General features: G+C 26.8%; 1 protein-coding gene across 1 annotated transcript; it reads right to left on the minus strand.

Moving 5' to 3' along the window:
- Positions 1-1,758: 1,758 nt before the first annotated feature.
- On the minus strand, positions 1,759-9,098 carry LOC112756347 (ent-copalyl diphosphate synthase, chloroplastic). The gene is made up of 15 exons (XM_025804903.3): positions 8,851-9,098; positions 8,207-8,284; positions 8,024-8,106; positions 7,615-7,918; positions 7,308-7,491; positions 6,808-7,022; positions 6,562-6,682; positions 6,299-6,411; positions 5,984-6,210; positions 5,680-5,795; positions 4,602-4,700; positions 4,244-4,489; positions 3,305-3,428; positions 2,526-2,723; positions 1,759-2,124 (listed from the first exon to the last, which is right to left on the minus strand). Exons 1-15 carry the CDS (start codon positions 9,086-9,088, stop codon positions 1,891-1,893), a joined length of 2,580 nt encoding a protein of 859 aa, XP_025660688.2. The 5' UTR covers positions 9,089-9,098; the 3' UTR covers positions 1,759-1,890.
- Positions 9,099-16,589: the final 7,491 nt, after the last annotated feature.

A 16,589-nucleotide genomic window follows, 5' to 3' on the forward strand; every position in this document is an offset into this window, starting at 1 on the left:
GAAGTACTGTTAGTATTCACTATTTGCTTCTCTTTTTCAACTTATCATTCTGTACTGTAATTCATCCTTTTTATGTTGTCTATTCTATTTGTCATAAGTTATCTATATAGGGCAATATTGCTAGCACCAACCTTATGGGTCATGTCCCCTACTTTAATATTCCTGTTACCATACAAGGCAATAATGATTTATTTGGTGATTTGATCAAATTATTAAACCCAAAACTAAACCTATATGGGTATAGCTGGTTTAGGTATTAGATATTTTCTGGAATGTTGAAGAAAGATAAATGTTCATAGAGTCATTATAATTTATTATTTTTTGCCATCACTTAGTCATTAATTCAATTCTTTTAATTTAATTTTTTTAATCTAATAATCTAACAACATATTTTTAAACATTAATAATTAACTGATGATAAAAAATAATAAATTCTTATGATTCTCTGACATTTTTCGCATAAAAAATCTAGGTAATATTAGGTAGACAAAAAAAAAAAAACAGTCAGAACTTATCTTATTTAGCATTAATTAATTGTCGCAACAATTAATGAATGCTAAATAAGTTAAGTTATGGCTTTTTTTTGCTGATTTTCTTTCGTTACCAAACATTTTCGAATCTAAAAATGATAATGTAGCTAGGATTCGGTATATATATATATATATATATAGCTCCGCCCACTTTGTCACGTGTCCAAACGTGGTCTTGTCTGCCATGCATTCTTATTATTATTATTGCCTAAGGAAACCATTTTCCATTAGACAAAGTTGTCTAAATTAAAGGGATATCTATTCATTTCTAAGAACAACATAACGTGCTTTCCCTTATAGTAGCCCACTTGCTAAATTTGTTCAAACCACCACTATCTAATCTAATCTCCTAGCTTTCAACATGGGTCAATGACTCAAATGGGTTATATGTTTGGCATACGTAATGCTTTCTTTTGCACTTAGGTTATGTTACGTGCATATATATTTTATAATATATTCAAGAGTTTAGATGCTGTAAATTGATAAACATCATCCCATACCCCCTTTAAGCTATCTTTCTAATCGAACTTGATTCTGTTTATAGGGTTAGTATAGTAAGCTACTACCAAGTTGGATTGGTGTAGTTCTAAGCATGCTTGTCCTTTTAATAGGTCTAGGAAATAACCTTTCTTTTTTTTTTTCTTTTTAAACTATATATACAATTACAATTACCTGTATAAAGACTATTTATATATGCTCAACTTCGTAAGTATGGTTGAACTAATTTGGATTGGTTTAATAGTTAGGTTATTGATCGTTTAAATAAGTGTCGAGAGTTAGAATCTTATTTTGTACATGTAATAATCTATTGTCCAACAGTAAATCCTTAAATAAAGCTCAAATTTATGACAGATTAATCATTGATCTGTTAGACTAAAAAATAACAAAAGCAACCAAAATTTTATAAATATTGCTGAATCATAAAGATGCAATAATTAATTAAGAAAGTCTTATTCACATGTTTGTTTTATAGATATCCGATTGGAAAAATATAATTTTCTAGTTTAATAGTGTTGAAATTTTTTGATAGAACATATCTCTACTACTTTGGAATTTTGGCTTCCGATTGTAATTAAATTTCTTAAGAGCAGTTTCTGCAATGATGTTATCAATTGATTATGTATTTGAATTAGTGGTATTTGACTATTTGCTCATATGGGAGCTGATGTATTATTTTGGAGTCAAAATTGAATTAGGTGTGTAATTTGCTATGTTTTTGTAACATTGGTTAAATTGAAATACGACAACTTCTTATTATTCATTTATTTATATTACATTGATGGAGATCATGTCCTTGTACACTTGTACAGTTGTACACTGATGCAACTACAAACCTAACTCATTTCATTAAAGATCATCATCAAACAACTTTCTCAAAGAGAACTTTAGCAACATGGAAGTTGATGGTCCTTGAATCACAAAAGGCTGCATAGTAAAAACTCTTTGCCACCATCAGGAAAGTGTTCTTTATGTTGAAACCAAGATCATTAGTTGAAGATTTTTGTAACACCAACTGCACAAGTTCTCTCATCTCAGACTCTACTTCTGAAGTTGTAATCTTGTGCTTCCCATCGTACCTTCCAGGCTCATTTTCCTGATGCAAAATACAATCTAAATTAATGATGAAGCCATTTACTTATTAGCAATTTAATTCTTTTTCTTTCTTTTTTTTTTTCCTTCATATTTTGTGTGCTAGTGCAGCACTAAACTACACGACAAATTTTATGTGTAGGATGATGCTATGTTGGGGAATGGAATTCAATTACGCAATACTTAAATGCTAAACACCTCACCTCTTAACATAAGTGACAATAACTTAGTTGTTTTTGCTCACAAGCAATGTCATTGAAACATGAATATTATTAGTCCTGTGAGAAAAACTATAATATGGTGCTTACTTCTTTTTTTTTTTTTTTTTTTTTCATTTTTTGGAAAAAAGAAACCAAAACCTATGAAAAGAAAAGTCTTAGGATATGGTTGCCGTGTCACACTGACCTTGTCCTTTTGGAAAGAATAGAGCTTGTGACACACTGAGTTGGTTAATTGGAGCAAATGCTGATACTGTGGATTGAAGCTTAGCTCTTCCTCTGAGATCCAATGTCCACCGCTTAGGTTTATTATATGCACCAATAGCCCTGCTTTTCCTTCGCAATTGTTCCCTTCTATTTGCCAACTTGAAAGCCATTTTTTCCACTGTTTAATTTTTGTAACATTTATGGTAAGAAAACAAAGATAATCCCATGGTTTAATAATATTGATTTTTTTTTTTAAAAAATAAGTAATTTGGTTTGGTGCTAGTTAGTTGATGCACTGATACCTATATAAATTAAATACTTATTAGGAAGATAATTACTATTCATCTTTCTAGGAAAACAATGAAAATTAATTTAAACAAAAATCAAACATAAAAATCTAAACATAACACATTTAAAAATCATATTAGCTTATTATTGATTACTTTTTATTTTATTTTTTTTAGATTTATTCAATTATTTTTATAATAATTTTTTGAATAATTATATAAAAAAGAATATAATCAAAGAATAATAAGAAATTTACACTATTTCTACCTTACATAGTAACATTCTATTTTCATTTTGTTTTTTTCCACTTGGGTAGTTACAAGTACTATTTGTTACAATGGTCAAATGGATTATTATTCTCCTGAAAGATAATTTTGTAATTTTTGATATAAATTCTCAAGTTTTATCAATTAAATGACATTAATAATAAATCATATAACAGGAAATACATGAGAACAAAAAGACACTTACTGCATGAAGCATGTCATATCCAATTTCATGACCATGAGATACGAATATATCCCAAGAAATTTGATCTATATCCGCAACTAAAGTCTGAGCAAGTTCTTGTCCTGTTCTATTCTTCTTCAACCTCCTGCAGATAACATTCAAACCACTCTTTAGTGTGTTCAGTTTCTAGAAACTAACGACAAAAACGAAAGGACCACTGTAATTGATTCCTCCAACTTTCCAGAACTCATTTCATAGAAAGTATCGAAAACTAAATACCTTCAAAAAAAAATAAAAAAATATCTAAATTTCAACATGCAATATACATTTGTGAAGATTTACAGAGTACACTAGAGTACTTACCGAATATTTAAAAAAATGCAAATAAAATCACCTATGCTATCAATCTAAAAATATAATCATTCATAAAAAAACACATTTAAATATTTAATTATATTTTAATATTTTTATTATATCTAAATATAATTTATATCAAAATATGTTGAGTCATAAATAAATATATTAAAATTTTAAAATAATAAATATATTTAAAAATAAAAAAAGTAGTAATACATATCATAACTATTTGTTTATTAATGTGTAGAAGAATATTTGCTATTAACATGCATGCAAAACCTTTGGTTAAAAAAAATGTATATTTATGTCACACGGCACATAAAAAAACATTTGATTAAAGATTCCTACGATTTGTTTTATACATATCTATGTATATCATTAGACAATAAGAGAAAGAGTATGTTAAATTGACACAATAACTTTAAAATTAAAATTAAATGTCCGAATATACTACATAAAAACAACAAAGAGTAGCTAAGTGTGATGAAGCATTATTAATAAAAAAAATGGGGTCATGCAGATATCTAATGTTTTTAGATATTATTAGCATGTTCCATTAATTTAGGCGACATTTAAAAAAAAGAAGTAACTAAAAAAAGTTACCATCCAACAGAATTGTCACATTTGTCAAAGCATTGAGTGAATTTTGTGACGAAATCTTTTCTTGAATCAGCATCGTCGTCCGTAACATAGGATGCTATTGTTTCAAGCAATGCGGTGGTCTTGGCCCATGCAAGCCTCTCGTGGGACCTTTCAGGTTCATAAATGCTGGCTGCCGCCAAAAAGTATGCCAATAGCAGAGAGTTTTTGCTCAGTCCAAATTCTGCTAATTTCAAATTTGAGTACCACCTAAAATATATTTATCTATTGTCAAATTCAATTGTTATATCATAAAATTGTTAAATGAAATTAAGGACAAATGAAATTTATTGATAAAGATTACTTAATTGTTTGATCTTACTTCTGAATTTTTTCCCATTCTGTTAGATGGACAGCTTGGCAGTTGTTGTAATCTAATTTAGCTAGCTCCAAATAGTGGTTGTTGTTCACAATTGGCATCCTATATACAAATAAAATTATAAGTGATGAGTACTACTATTTGAATTCAATATTTCTAAGTTACTCATATATATATATATATATATATATATATATATATATATATATGCTAAATGTTTTTTCTATTAACTTAGGTTTTGATTTCATTCTATTATCATAAAATTAGTTATGCTAATCATCATGGAAATATGTGTCAAATTATTCCTATAACAAATTTAGATGTACTTTTTGCATTTTGGACATTATGAGTTGAAAGAAATTTTTGTTAAAAAAGGAAAAGAAAAAAGGAATATTCTTTAATACATTGGAGTTTTTATTTTTCAAATAATAATTTTCTAATATCCAATCGTGCATATCTATAAGTGGATGTTCCAACAAGTAGCAATGACATAACATGTAAAAGTCTCTCTCTGGTGACAATAAAATATGGGTTTGTCGTTATCATACTCTTCTATCATTTTTAAAAAACATACCAACAAAAATGAAATTTTATATATTAAGTTGGAAAAAGAATACAATACTAGTTCACTCATGACAGAGGATTGTTTTCAAAGAAATAGTATCATGGGCCTAAACTATAAGTAATTATAATTTCATATATTTATTTAGTTACTTAATCTTAATACCATTATTTTAATTACAAAAAAAATTATAATTTCATGTAACATGCATGATAGATTATTGTGTTTTTATGGCATTAGTACTTGTGATGTAATGATATGAAGCAAGTGTTAATCTTATTATTATCAAATAATGAAAATAGTGTGTAAATTTTACTTTTATTAAATTTTATTTAATAAAGTAGAAATTTAAATTGTTAATTAAAAATAAATTAAAATTAATTAGATACATAATTAATAAATACTGATTGTTTTCATCAACTATTCAAATATATTTAACATACTAGTTTAGTTTTTTTTTTTTTAATACAAGTTAAGTTATTAATAATATTAGGATTAGAAGAGAGAAGTTGTAGATACCTGTAAAGAGTTTTGCCAATCCAAATGTCACTCTCACCACCATATTGATCAATGTAGAATTTTGTCTCCACTCTATTCAAGCTTGCATACCATGGGATGTCCAAAGCATATGCCACCTGCCCAACAAATTAACACATTCATTACATTTCTATACAAACCTTAGACCCATTTTCTATCCACATCATCACCAACCTAAGTGGTCCAACATGATAACATAATAAAAAACAAATATTAAATTATCAAAATAAAATCTAATTTACTTTCTTTTCTAGAAATAGCTGGTTTGTAGCATCAATTGTTATACCTCTTCTGGCAAATTCTTCATTATGATCCATTTATCAACTAGCTGATTTGACTCTCGTTTTTCCCTCAAAAACTTTTCGGAGAAACTCTTTGCACTCTCAAGAATCTCTTCTCCAGGGAACATCAATTGTGTTGCTCTATATAGATTGAACATTCCAGTCAACCCTTGTGTTGATTGCCCAGCAAAGCAGAAAAATTCACCGTTTCTTTGGAAGTTCTTAAACACATCTAAGTAACCAAGCATAAAAATCCATAGTTAATTAACAGAATATAAAATCGTAGTATTTATCTTATAATACGTGGTTATAATACTTACTGGCTGACATTTTATACCCATGTAGTCTTAGTAATCTGAAACCCATTGCTGTGTCATCAATATCTTGAACACTCGAATTTTTTGCCCAACAAATACCTTTCTCAGTCCAATAACTGAAATTTCATTATACAATATTTTTAAATAACAATAATAATCAGCATTTAGTCTACCACTATATGTGTTGGCCCCATAAAGGGTCATATCCTTACATAATAGTTAAATTAAATTAAATTAAATTAAATTAAATTAAATTAAATTATTACTTGAAAACATAGCTCAAACAGTCTTTGATATGTTGGCCAAAATATCGCGATATCCCGAGGCGCTGCAGTCGATCTACCGTCCAAAGATGTTCAAACAAATCCACTGGATACACATTTGGAACTAACATGCACATGCACCAAAAATAAAATATAATAATTTTATGTATAAATAATTAAAATTATATTATATTATATTATATTAATAGTACATTAAAATTGAATGAATTTGAATTAAATTGAATTTACCTCCACCGTTGAACTTATTAATGGCTTTATTCAAATAAGAGAGGCAATTGTGATCTTTGGTTTGCATGAGAGCAAAGGCAGTGGAAGATGGAGAGAACAAGAATGAGCCATCTTGAGATTGAAGTTTTAGAAGCTGTTTCCAATTCAAGCCTGACATCCCTTCCAAGCTATGTAAAAGAGTTGTGGGCACTTTATGCATCACTTCTCTTGGTATTCTATTTCAATAAGGCCCACATCACACAAACAACACACCATAATTATTACACACACGTTAAAGAGAATGCCTTTCTTTTCTTCTTTTTGCATTAGCTTCGAAATTTGTGATTCCATACAATACTTTGCCACAAAAAGAGCTTGCAAAGATAAGGTTGATTTGATTCTATTATGGAATAAGACATGGGTGTAGTATAGTGCTAACCGCTGGCAACCATATAATAATAATTATGGCACAGAAACTAAGGTGCTAATTAAATCAGATTAATTATTGAGTACTTATATACCTGGTTAGTTTTAAGTTTCTCTTGGCATAAATTTCTTTTAATATAGGTGAATCCTCAGGCACTTCAATGTTCAGCTTACGCGCTATGTCCATAAGTGAAGGGAAAGCTACTTCAAACCCAATTGGCATGTGTTCATCATTCTCATCCTGAAGCTTCTCAAGGTTCTCTTTGAAGAATTTCATTCCTAATAATAAATAATAACAAATTGTAAGAGCTTTAACACAATGAAGTGAAACTTCTTTCAAACTAGAGAAATAAAACAATCTATATATATATAATATTATATTTACTTTACTATATACCGTACCTTTGTCACATTGTTCAGGATGCATATTCCATGTTTTTAATGCAACCACACAAGCTAAGGTGTTGAGGATTCGATCATGGGCTGAGAATACTTGACTGTCACCCCAAGAACCATCAGGGAGTTGGTTGTTTGAAATCCATTCAAGGCTTTTTGGAAATTGAGGAGAACCACTTCCTTTAACATCTTCAACAAGAGCAACCCATGCTGTGTCATAGGCAGACACTGATATTTCTCCATCTTCCATTGAATCCAACAACGATCTTATAGCTTCCACCCTTTTTTTGATCTCATCCTTCACTTCAACCTAAATATTAAATAAATCCCACAAACACAGAGATTAACATAGATCTGAAAACTTATAACATTATTAAATAACGATGAATTTAATTAACTAGCTAGTAGTACATACCTCAGTATTTTGCTCCTCTTGTATTGTTTCATCTACATTAATCTCATTCACCTTTAAGGTTGTTATGCCACCCTCCAATGTTTCTAAATATTTTTTTTATTTGTATAAGAACAATAATAATAATAACAAAATTTAATTCAATAATAATAATTTTAGAAATGAAAAATGAAATTATATATATACCTCGTGGCTTCGAGACAGCTCTGCATCTTAATGCCTCTTGTTTTTTGCCTTTATTATTAGCCTCCGAAAACGCAACACCTACAGTAATAATAGTAATAATAATAATAATAATAATAATAATAATAATAATAATGATATGCAAAGAGAATAAACCAATACAAATGGTTAACTTAGCGGCTTGTTTTAATTGTTATTGGTTGGAAGCAATGAATAATCAAAGTACTAATAAATTGCTTTCTTTAATTATCAGCTTTTCGTAAAAAGCTATAGTACTCCACTACTACTGTATGTATGTACTTTATTTTCTCCTTTCCAAATCTTTCTCTTTTATTAGTGAAGAAGAGAAAACAAAAGACAGTACAAAATTCTAGCCTGCTTGATAACTACAGAAACCTTTTTTAATTAATTAGAGCTAAAAGTTATTAACTAACAGAACACAGAATGGAATAATCTCATAAATCATATATTGTGATGATTTTCCTTTGATGATGAATAATTATATGCTTCATTCATACATATAGTTTCATATAGAGTACAATATCAAAATTTATTAGATAACATTATTGCTGATGTTTATGATATATAGGAGCTAAATAAAAAGATGGTGACGAATGATTACTATATATGCATGAAAAGAGACTTACACGCAGAGGTTTTGGAGAATATTAGATGAGAAAAAGGGGGAAGAGTACGATAAGAAGAAGAAAAGAAAGAAGAAGAGTGAAAGTGGGTGGAGGAGAGGTAGTGATGAGAAGACATGACGAGGGTGTGAATGAGAAAGAAGAAGAGAGTGTTTGATAAAAAAAAGGAGAAGGAGAAATGAGAATGGGAATGGAAGCAGACAGAAATGAGTTGGTAGGAGATTCCCGCTAATGGGTGCATGGGATCAACCTTCTACTACACTACTCCTTTTATTGACGCACCTACGAGGGGGTAAAACTGTCCTTACACTGAATTATTCACTCATTTTTCAGATTTTTTGAATTTCGATGTAATTATAATTCTAAGAATTATATACGCTGCACTGACTAGGATTTCGATCCTCTAAACTGAGTAAGGGACCAAATTTATTTCAACAATAAAAAAGCAAAATATTAATTATCTATGAATTAGTAACGCTGCCTGTGAATGGTCTTGTTGGATAAAAATTAGGTTTAATTATTCTATTAATCCTTATAGTTTCGTAAAATTTTTAATTAGATCTCTATATTTTTTTTAAGTTGATTCCTGATCCAATTTTTTTTTTCAATTAGGTCCTTTTTTGTAGTAATTGGTTTAATTGTATAGGGATCTGATTAAAAAAAATTGGTACAAAGACTTAAATAAAAGGAAAAAAAAAAGTAGAAATTCAATTAAAAAAATTTTGGTTTAAGGACTCAATTAAAAGAAAAAAAAGTACAAGATCTAATTAAAAATTTAACGAAACTATAAAGACCAACAGAATAATTAAACCTAAAAATTATATAAATTTAATCATATATAATTAATTATTTATTCTTTTTACTTTGCAGTTTTATAGTGATGACGATGCGTGAATTCAATATAATATTTTAAATTAGTAGTGCATGTTATTTTAATTTTGAGATAATACTCAATTTGGTCCATGAATTTACACGCGAGTCTCAATTTAGTCCTTAAAGTTTTAATTGTCTCTATTTAGTCCCCAAACTTTGTGAACATAACTCATGCTAGTCCTTGAAACAATTTTTAACGTACAAACGTTAACGGTGACAACCGGATGCCACACTAAACTTTGTAAAATGATGTCATTTTGGTTTTGACACTCAAATAACCTAAAAACAACATCCTAAATGGTGTTTATTAAAATTTTACCTAACAAAATAAGTAATACAATGTCGTTTTTGAGTTATTTAAATGTCAAAACCAAAATTGCATCATTTTACAAGTTTTAACGCGACATGTGATAGTCTACAATAGTGCTCTATTAACATTTTTATACTAAAAATAGTCTCAGCGACTAATATGAGGCACGTTTATAAATTTTGGGGACTAAATAGAGACAATTGAAACCTCATGAACTAAAATGAGACTCACGTGTAAGTTCAGGGACTAAATTGAATATTATCTCTTTAATTTTTAAAACTTTTTAAATATTATTTTTTTCTAATAGGTCATACTAATATAACTAATCATATTGTATGTATAAAAGGATTAGCATAATATATAGAAGTTGATATTTAGCATTTTATAAAATATTTTATTATATTATTATAAATAGATTGAATTATTTAATTATATTATATTTAATTATTTTAATAATTAATTTTTAATTAAAAATTTACAAAATAATATATAAAAATATATATAAATACATAATAACTTATGTGATGACTAATTTTTTATATAGAGACAATATTTTATGCGAACGGATTTTCAAAGTCAAATTTATGCGAACTCATCTTTATACAGATAATTAATTAATTATGTACTCACGTCTTGAACAATTCAACTTAATAATTCTAACATGCATTAACTGTTATATATATACAATCTTCTAATAACATATGTCTGTTTTTTAAAAGTTAATTTTTTAAATTTTAATTTATAAAAAATCATATTAACTGTATTTAGTATAATATTTTAGATATATTTTTAATTTTTTAAAAAATTATTTAAAAATTGTTGAAAAAGTTAAAAAATTTAGCTTTTTTTATTTTTAAAAGTTATTTTATCACTTTTATTTATTAGACAATTTTAAAATAAATATTTTTATAATAATTTTTTAAATACAAAATAACTTATTTATAAACTGCTTTTAGTATAAATTCTTATGTTTTAAACTTTTTTTTTAAAAAACTTAATTAAGTTGTTTATCTAAACTGATCTATAGTAATTCTAATTTTTAAGACATACATCAATTGTATTATTATTATTTATATTTTTATGAGTGATTTTAATATTATTATTTTTATAAAACTATTTCTTTTAAAATTTTTAAATAAAAAAAGATAATATAAATGATTATATCTCTAATATTTTTTTAAACAAAAATTTAAATTTATTAAATATAAAATTTTAATATTATATTATAAAATAATTATATTTCGTATATATCATTATCATATTTTCACCCTTTTTTATATATATAAAACAGTTATTGCTCTTCAATTGATTATATTGTAGAAAGATTATACTTCGATACATGTATTAACGACCAATTTTCTTTTCTTTCCCTGTCAATTTCTTCCTAACGCATGCATGCTTTAATTTTAAATAATAAGATATTATACGTCATATATAAACTTTGAGAAACACAAATATTTACTATGAACTAAGACAATGAATCATACATGCATTCTGATATGTGAGAGTGGGGACTGTTGAAATTATGGAACGATGAGTCCGTATTCATAAAGTGCGTGTCACATAAACGAGTCACATATTCTTAGCTAGGAATAACATCATTAAACTTTTCTTTGATGTTTCTGCATCTAGCTAATTTCTCTGATATTATTTTGTTAAAAAATAATGTTTAGCCTTGTTGCTCCTTCATCTTGAATTTGAGTTCTCATCATTATTATTTGAGTTATTGTGTGAGTTGTTTTGAATGTTTTTAAGGCTGCGATTAGTTCTGAGAATAAAATAAAATAAGAAACAAGATATAAAAGACAGATATAATAATTAATATTTTTATATTTTATTTAGTAATAAATTATAAAAAATTATTTTATTTTTAATAAAAAATATAATTATAAAAAATTAATAAAAATAATAAAAAAATAAACAATAAATTGTCTTTTGTTAGTGTCTTGATATTTTTTGTTGGTATAAATACAAAATACACTAATTCAATATTATGTCCATATCTCATCTGTTAAATATGATTTTGTATTTCTGTATCCATATTTTATTGTCTTATCCTTCTAAACAAACACCACCTAAGTTATCATCTCCGATCTTAATCCTTTGGAATCCAATTTAATTAAACAAATTTTTATCACTAAGCATCAACCACTTTGAATGTGGATGGTGAGTCCAACTAATTGACTGATGATGATGAGCTTAAATATCAGTATTATTAAATAATTAATTTTAAAAATATGTTATATACTAGGAGTATGAATGGAATATAATGATGTTTACTTGACTTGCATACTTATTTATGTATTAATTTCACTATATTTATAATGTACCAGAAAATAATAAAATAAAGTGAAAAGGCATTCTTATTGCTTTAATTTAATTTCCTTGACGGACCGTACCCTTATAAATGGTAATATTGGTTTAACTCGATGCAAATAGATGGAAATGGTAATAGACTAAAATTTCATGGTCTATAATTATTAAGAAAACTACCATGGTTATGATAAAATTAATTGCTAGTTTAGTAATCAGACACATTACCTATCTAATTAACCGTAGGATTACATAATTTAAGAGGAACTACTCTATTTGCATATAAAAAAAATGATGGAACGTAATAATTCAAAGCCTTTTTAACACAACAATTGGTTTCCATATAGAGCAGTATGTATATACAATGATGTTTTTATATAACAAGTAGTAAAAGCAATAATATATTCAGTTATTGTTTGTCTCTTTCTATTTTTTAATTAATTTATACTTTAATCTATTGACCATTTATATAAGATTTTGTAAACACTTCAATAATCAATATTTATTCATATGTCTACTTATAAACACTTCATCAAAAAAGTAAATTTCTTTGTAAATATATTATCGCAATAACTTCATCAATGTTAATTAATGATATATTGGTATATATCACATAACCCAACAAGATTATTGATTTGTGAACTTGTGTTAGTGATGATTAAAAACGACAATTATTATTATCCTGGCTTCTAGCGTTGGTTTATGTATAATGGAATCTTCACCCTAGCCACACCTTTGATGCTCTTTTTTTTTTTTTTCATATTCATATATAACTATCTTCTTCATTTTCTTTCATTCTTCTTTTAATGCACTCGACATATATTTTTGTCTTAATCTTTGTTGTATCTTTTATGGCATAATGCAGTTCTTAGGACCGCAACTACTCTATCTCAGCATTACACAATTAATAATGCCATGCTCTTTTTGAACAATGATTCTATAATTTATTTTTATATATTGAGAATATATATATATATATATATATATATATATATATATATATATCAACAATATTATGTGATCAGTAAATATTATTATTTTATCAGTATTTAATAAATAATAGTTTACATTTATATTTATAGGTATTTGTACACAAAAAAATATGATTTATACCTATATTTATTAAATTTTATACACATCTCAATTTGTACTCATATTTTTTAAATTTAAATACATAAATTAATAAAATTTATTTATTAAAAATAATTTAATATTTGTGCTATCCAAATGATGACCAAAATTGCTAAAAAGCCTATTATATTCAATTTTAATAAGAAGCATTTACATGAAAATAATAACATCATATTGTTAAAGCAAATATTATTGAAATGAACATTGCATAGTTAATATTATAGCTAACACTAACATAAGAAAAAAATAAAAAATTAAAACATGCAAAATTTAACTAAAATAAATATTTAAAATTTAAATTCAACAAAAATTCATTCTTATCCTACTTCGTATTATTGTAGTGAATGAAATGAACATAGCATTGATTCTGCAGCAATACTCTGTCGATTAGTGCGAACACAAAACACTAGGCACTAGAAATTTGTAAAACATTCTTTTTATACGGAACACAGCAGACAGTTTTCGTAATCCGTCTCTAGAATTATTATTTTATTTTTGTAAACAAAGGTACTCCATTTAGCATCCATTAGTTCACGTTGTTCATGTTTGGACATCTCCATTTTTATTAGCTTCTAATAAATCAGCCAACTAATTTTGACTACAACACTTTACTGTTATATAAAACTGAAAATAATCTAGAACGCAGAACATTTCAATTTTTTTATTCTGACTTTTTAGATTTCACTACAATGAATGTCTTAAAAGAATAAAAGTATCAATTAATTAAATTTTCAAAAGAAGTAATGCTTTCTTTTCTTATCTTTTCTATTCTTGATCAAATCTGAATGAGTTAATGATATAACGTAGCTAAACAGAAGTGTTTAAAGTGAGAATTTAAAAAATGAAATGTAATAATTATAAGATGATAAATTTTATAGAACATTAATCAGAATAAGTAAACAAGAGCCGAATACCATTTTCTCTCTTTTTTACACAAGATAGACCTTAGAACCTACTATACATGCATTTCCTGAATAGGTTCAATTGAGAAAAAGTTACAAATTGGTGTTATTTTAACAATATTCGATAAATTGAATGACCTTATCTAGTTTTTTTTTTCAAGGGCCATTAACATGTTTTAAATAGCTGTTGATGATAAAGGAGATAATGAAGAGCTAATTCGAAATTTGAGTTGGCATAATCACATTTATAAACTTGACAAAAATAAAGATTTGCACGACAACTTTTATTTGAATAAAAGATAATAAGACTATGCAACAAAGCCTAAGTTCCAAAGAATGCACAATACTATAGGCAATTGAATCAACAGAACCAAAAGATTTTTCCTAGTCGTACTCTTATTGTTTTTTGTCATTATTTTTCAAGTTGGTTAATTAACGTTTAGATTTGTTGTAGCAACATCGTTTCATTTTTCTAGGGAAAAATTTTGTTGCATGGTTAATTAACATTAAGATGGGCCACTGTTGGTATTAAATCCAATCATTTGATATTGGGGTGGGTCCAACTTTTGGCCTGTTTTGGTCCAAATTATGGGAACTCTTCATGTGGAGCCAAAATTAAAGCCTATTTATTGGAGATTTATGTGGTTTTCAGGTTGTGAGTACCATGAACACGAATTGAATAACTAGGTTGATTTGCATGGTAATATAGATTGAAGTTATCATGTTCCTTTTGTTAAACTAGTGATCTTATGTTTAAGTTTCAGATATGACAGTATCTGCTTCAATAATCAATGACAATTTTTTATTTATGAGTGATTTTATTTAATAGTTTACTTTAGTACAAGGATAGTACCGTTGTAAATTACAAGATTGATAGCCTTTTTATTTTTTTGTTTAATACAAGACTTTTTTTTGGTATTTACAAGATTGATAGTTAAATACAAAGGAGGTTACATGACAAACAATTTGTTGCAAAATTGATTTCTGTTCACCAATTTTTTTTCCTTCCTTTTGGTAGAACTTTTTTATCTTCATTTTTTGTTTTGGAACTTTTAGCCCATAACAAGTGGGATGCGGACTACAAAAGAACATGTTGTCATATCCAATGTGGATCATGCCTTTAAAAAAAATTGAGCTATATCATTAAAAAAAAACTTGAAAAGTCTGCATCATATCTTGGAATTGGTATCATATTTGATGATTACTTATTACACATCCTAGTAGATTTTCTTATAATAATAGAATTTAATTGTGATGCATTCAGTATAAAATCGTTTTACACGTGCATCTAATCATATAACATTGAATTAGTAAAAATTATTATCCAAAAGAACAGGTATGATTGCATGATTATATAAAACATTTTACATGCATCAAAATTAAACTTATAAATTATTAAGTAATTTAATATAATACATATTAATATTGAAGTTATTATTAATGTGAATAACTACTATATATGTTTATTTAATGATATTTTAAAAATATAATTTTCAAAAAAATACTTTTACCTCTTAATCATTAGTATTGGACTAATCCAATGTAAACTTGAGAGGTAATGAGTAATAACTAACCGATTTAACCTATTTTAATCAAATCCACATCAAGTAGTTATTTAGTAGTAAGATAATATTCTTTTGGTGACTAAATAGTAAGATAATATTTGACTAACCACGTCATATGAGGCTCATTTTTTTATATGAAAGTTGTGTGTGTTGTGCCTCGTTATGAATACTGTAGGTGTTAGACATAAATGTGTGACAGCTTTATCTAAATTATGGTGTGGTCCGATTCCTTTGTTAAAAAAATTAGATAAACTAATCGGACAGTCCGATTTGTGTGGAAGGGAAAATTTGAATTTTGGTGAATCTAATCGGACCGTCCGATTTCAATGTAATGTTAAATATTTTTTTTTTGGGAAGATCAAATCAGACCGTCCGATTTGATTATTATTTATGTTATTTTAATGCGTCAATACAAATCAGTTGGTCCAATTTATTATATATATGTATGTATATATATAAGTGTGTGTAAGTCGTATACGAGTTTGTAGATCTCCTCTCCTTCTACTTCTTCTTCTTCCCTCAATTCCTGCATCCAAATCTATCTCTATCATTTCGTATGAGTTTGAAAAAAATTGAGAGTGAAATTCATATTCATGTAAGTGAGAAAGATGGATGATAGAGTCCTATTAAAAGTATATTATTTTGGTT

This window comes from Arachis hypogaea, chromosome 16 (genome assembly GCF_003086295.3).
Source record: "Arachis hypogaea cultivar Tifrunner chromosome 16, arahy.Tifrunner.gnm2.J5K5, whole genome shotgun sequence".
In the NCBI taxonomy this organism is placed as follows: domain Eukaryota; kingdom Viridiplantae; phylum Streptophyta; class Magnoliopsida; order Fabales; family Fabaceae; genus Arachis; species Arachis hypogaea.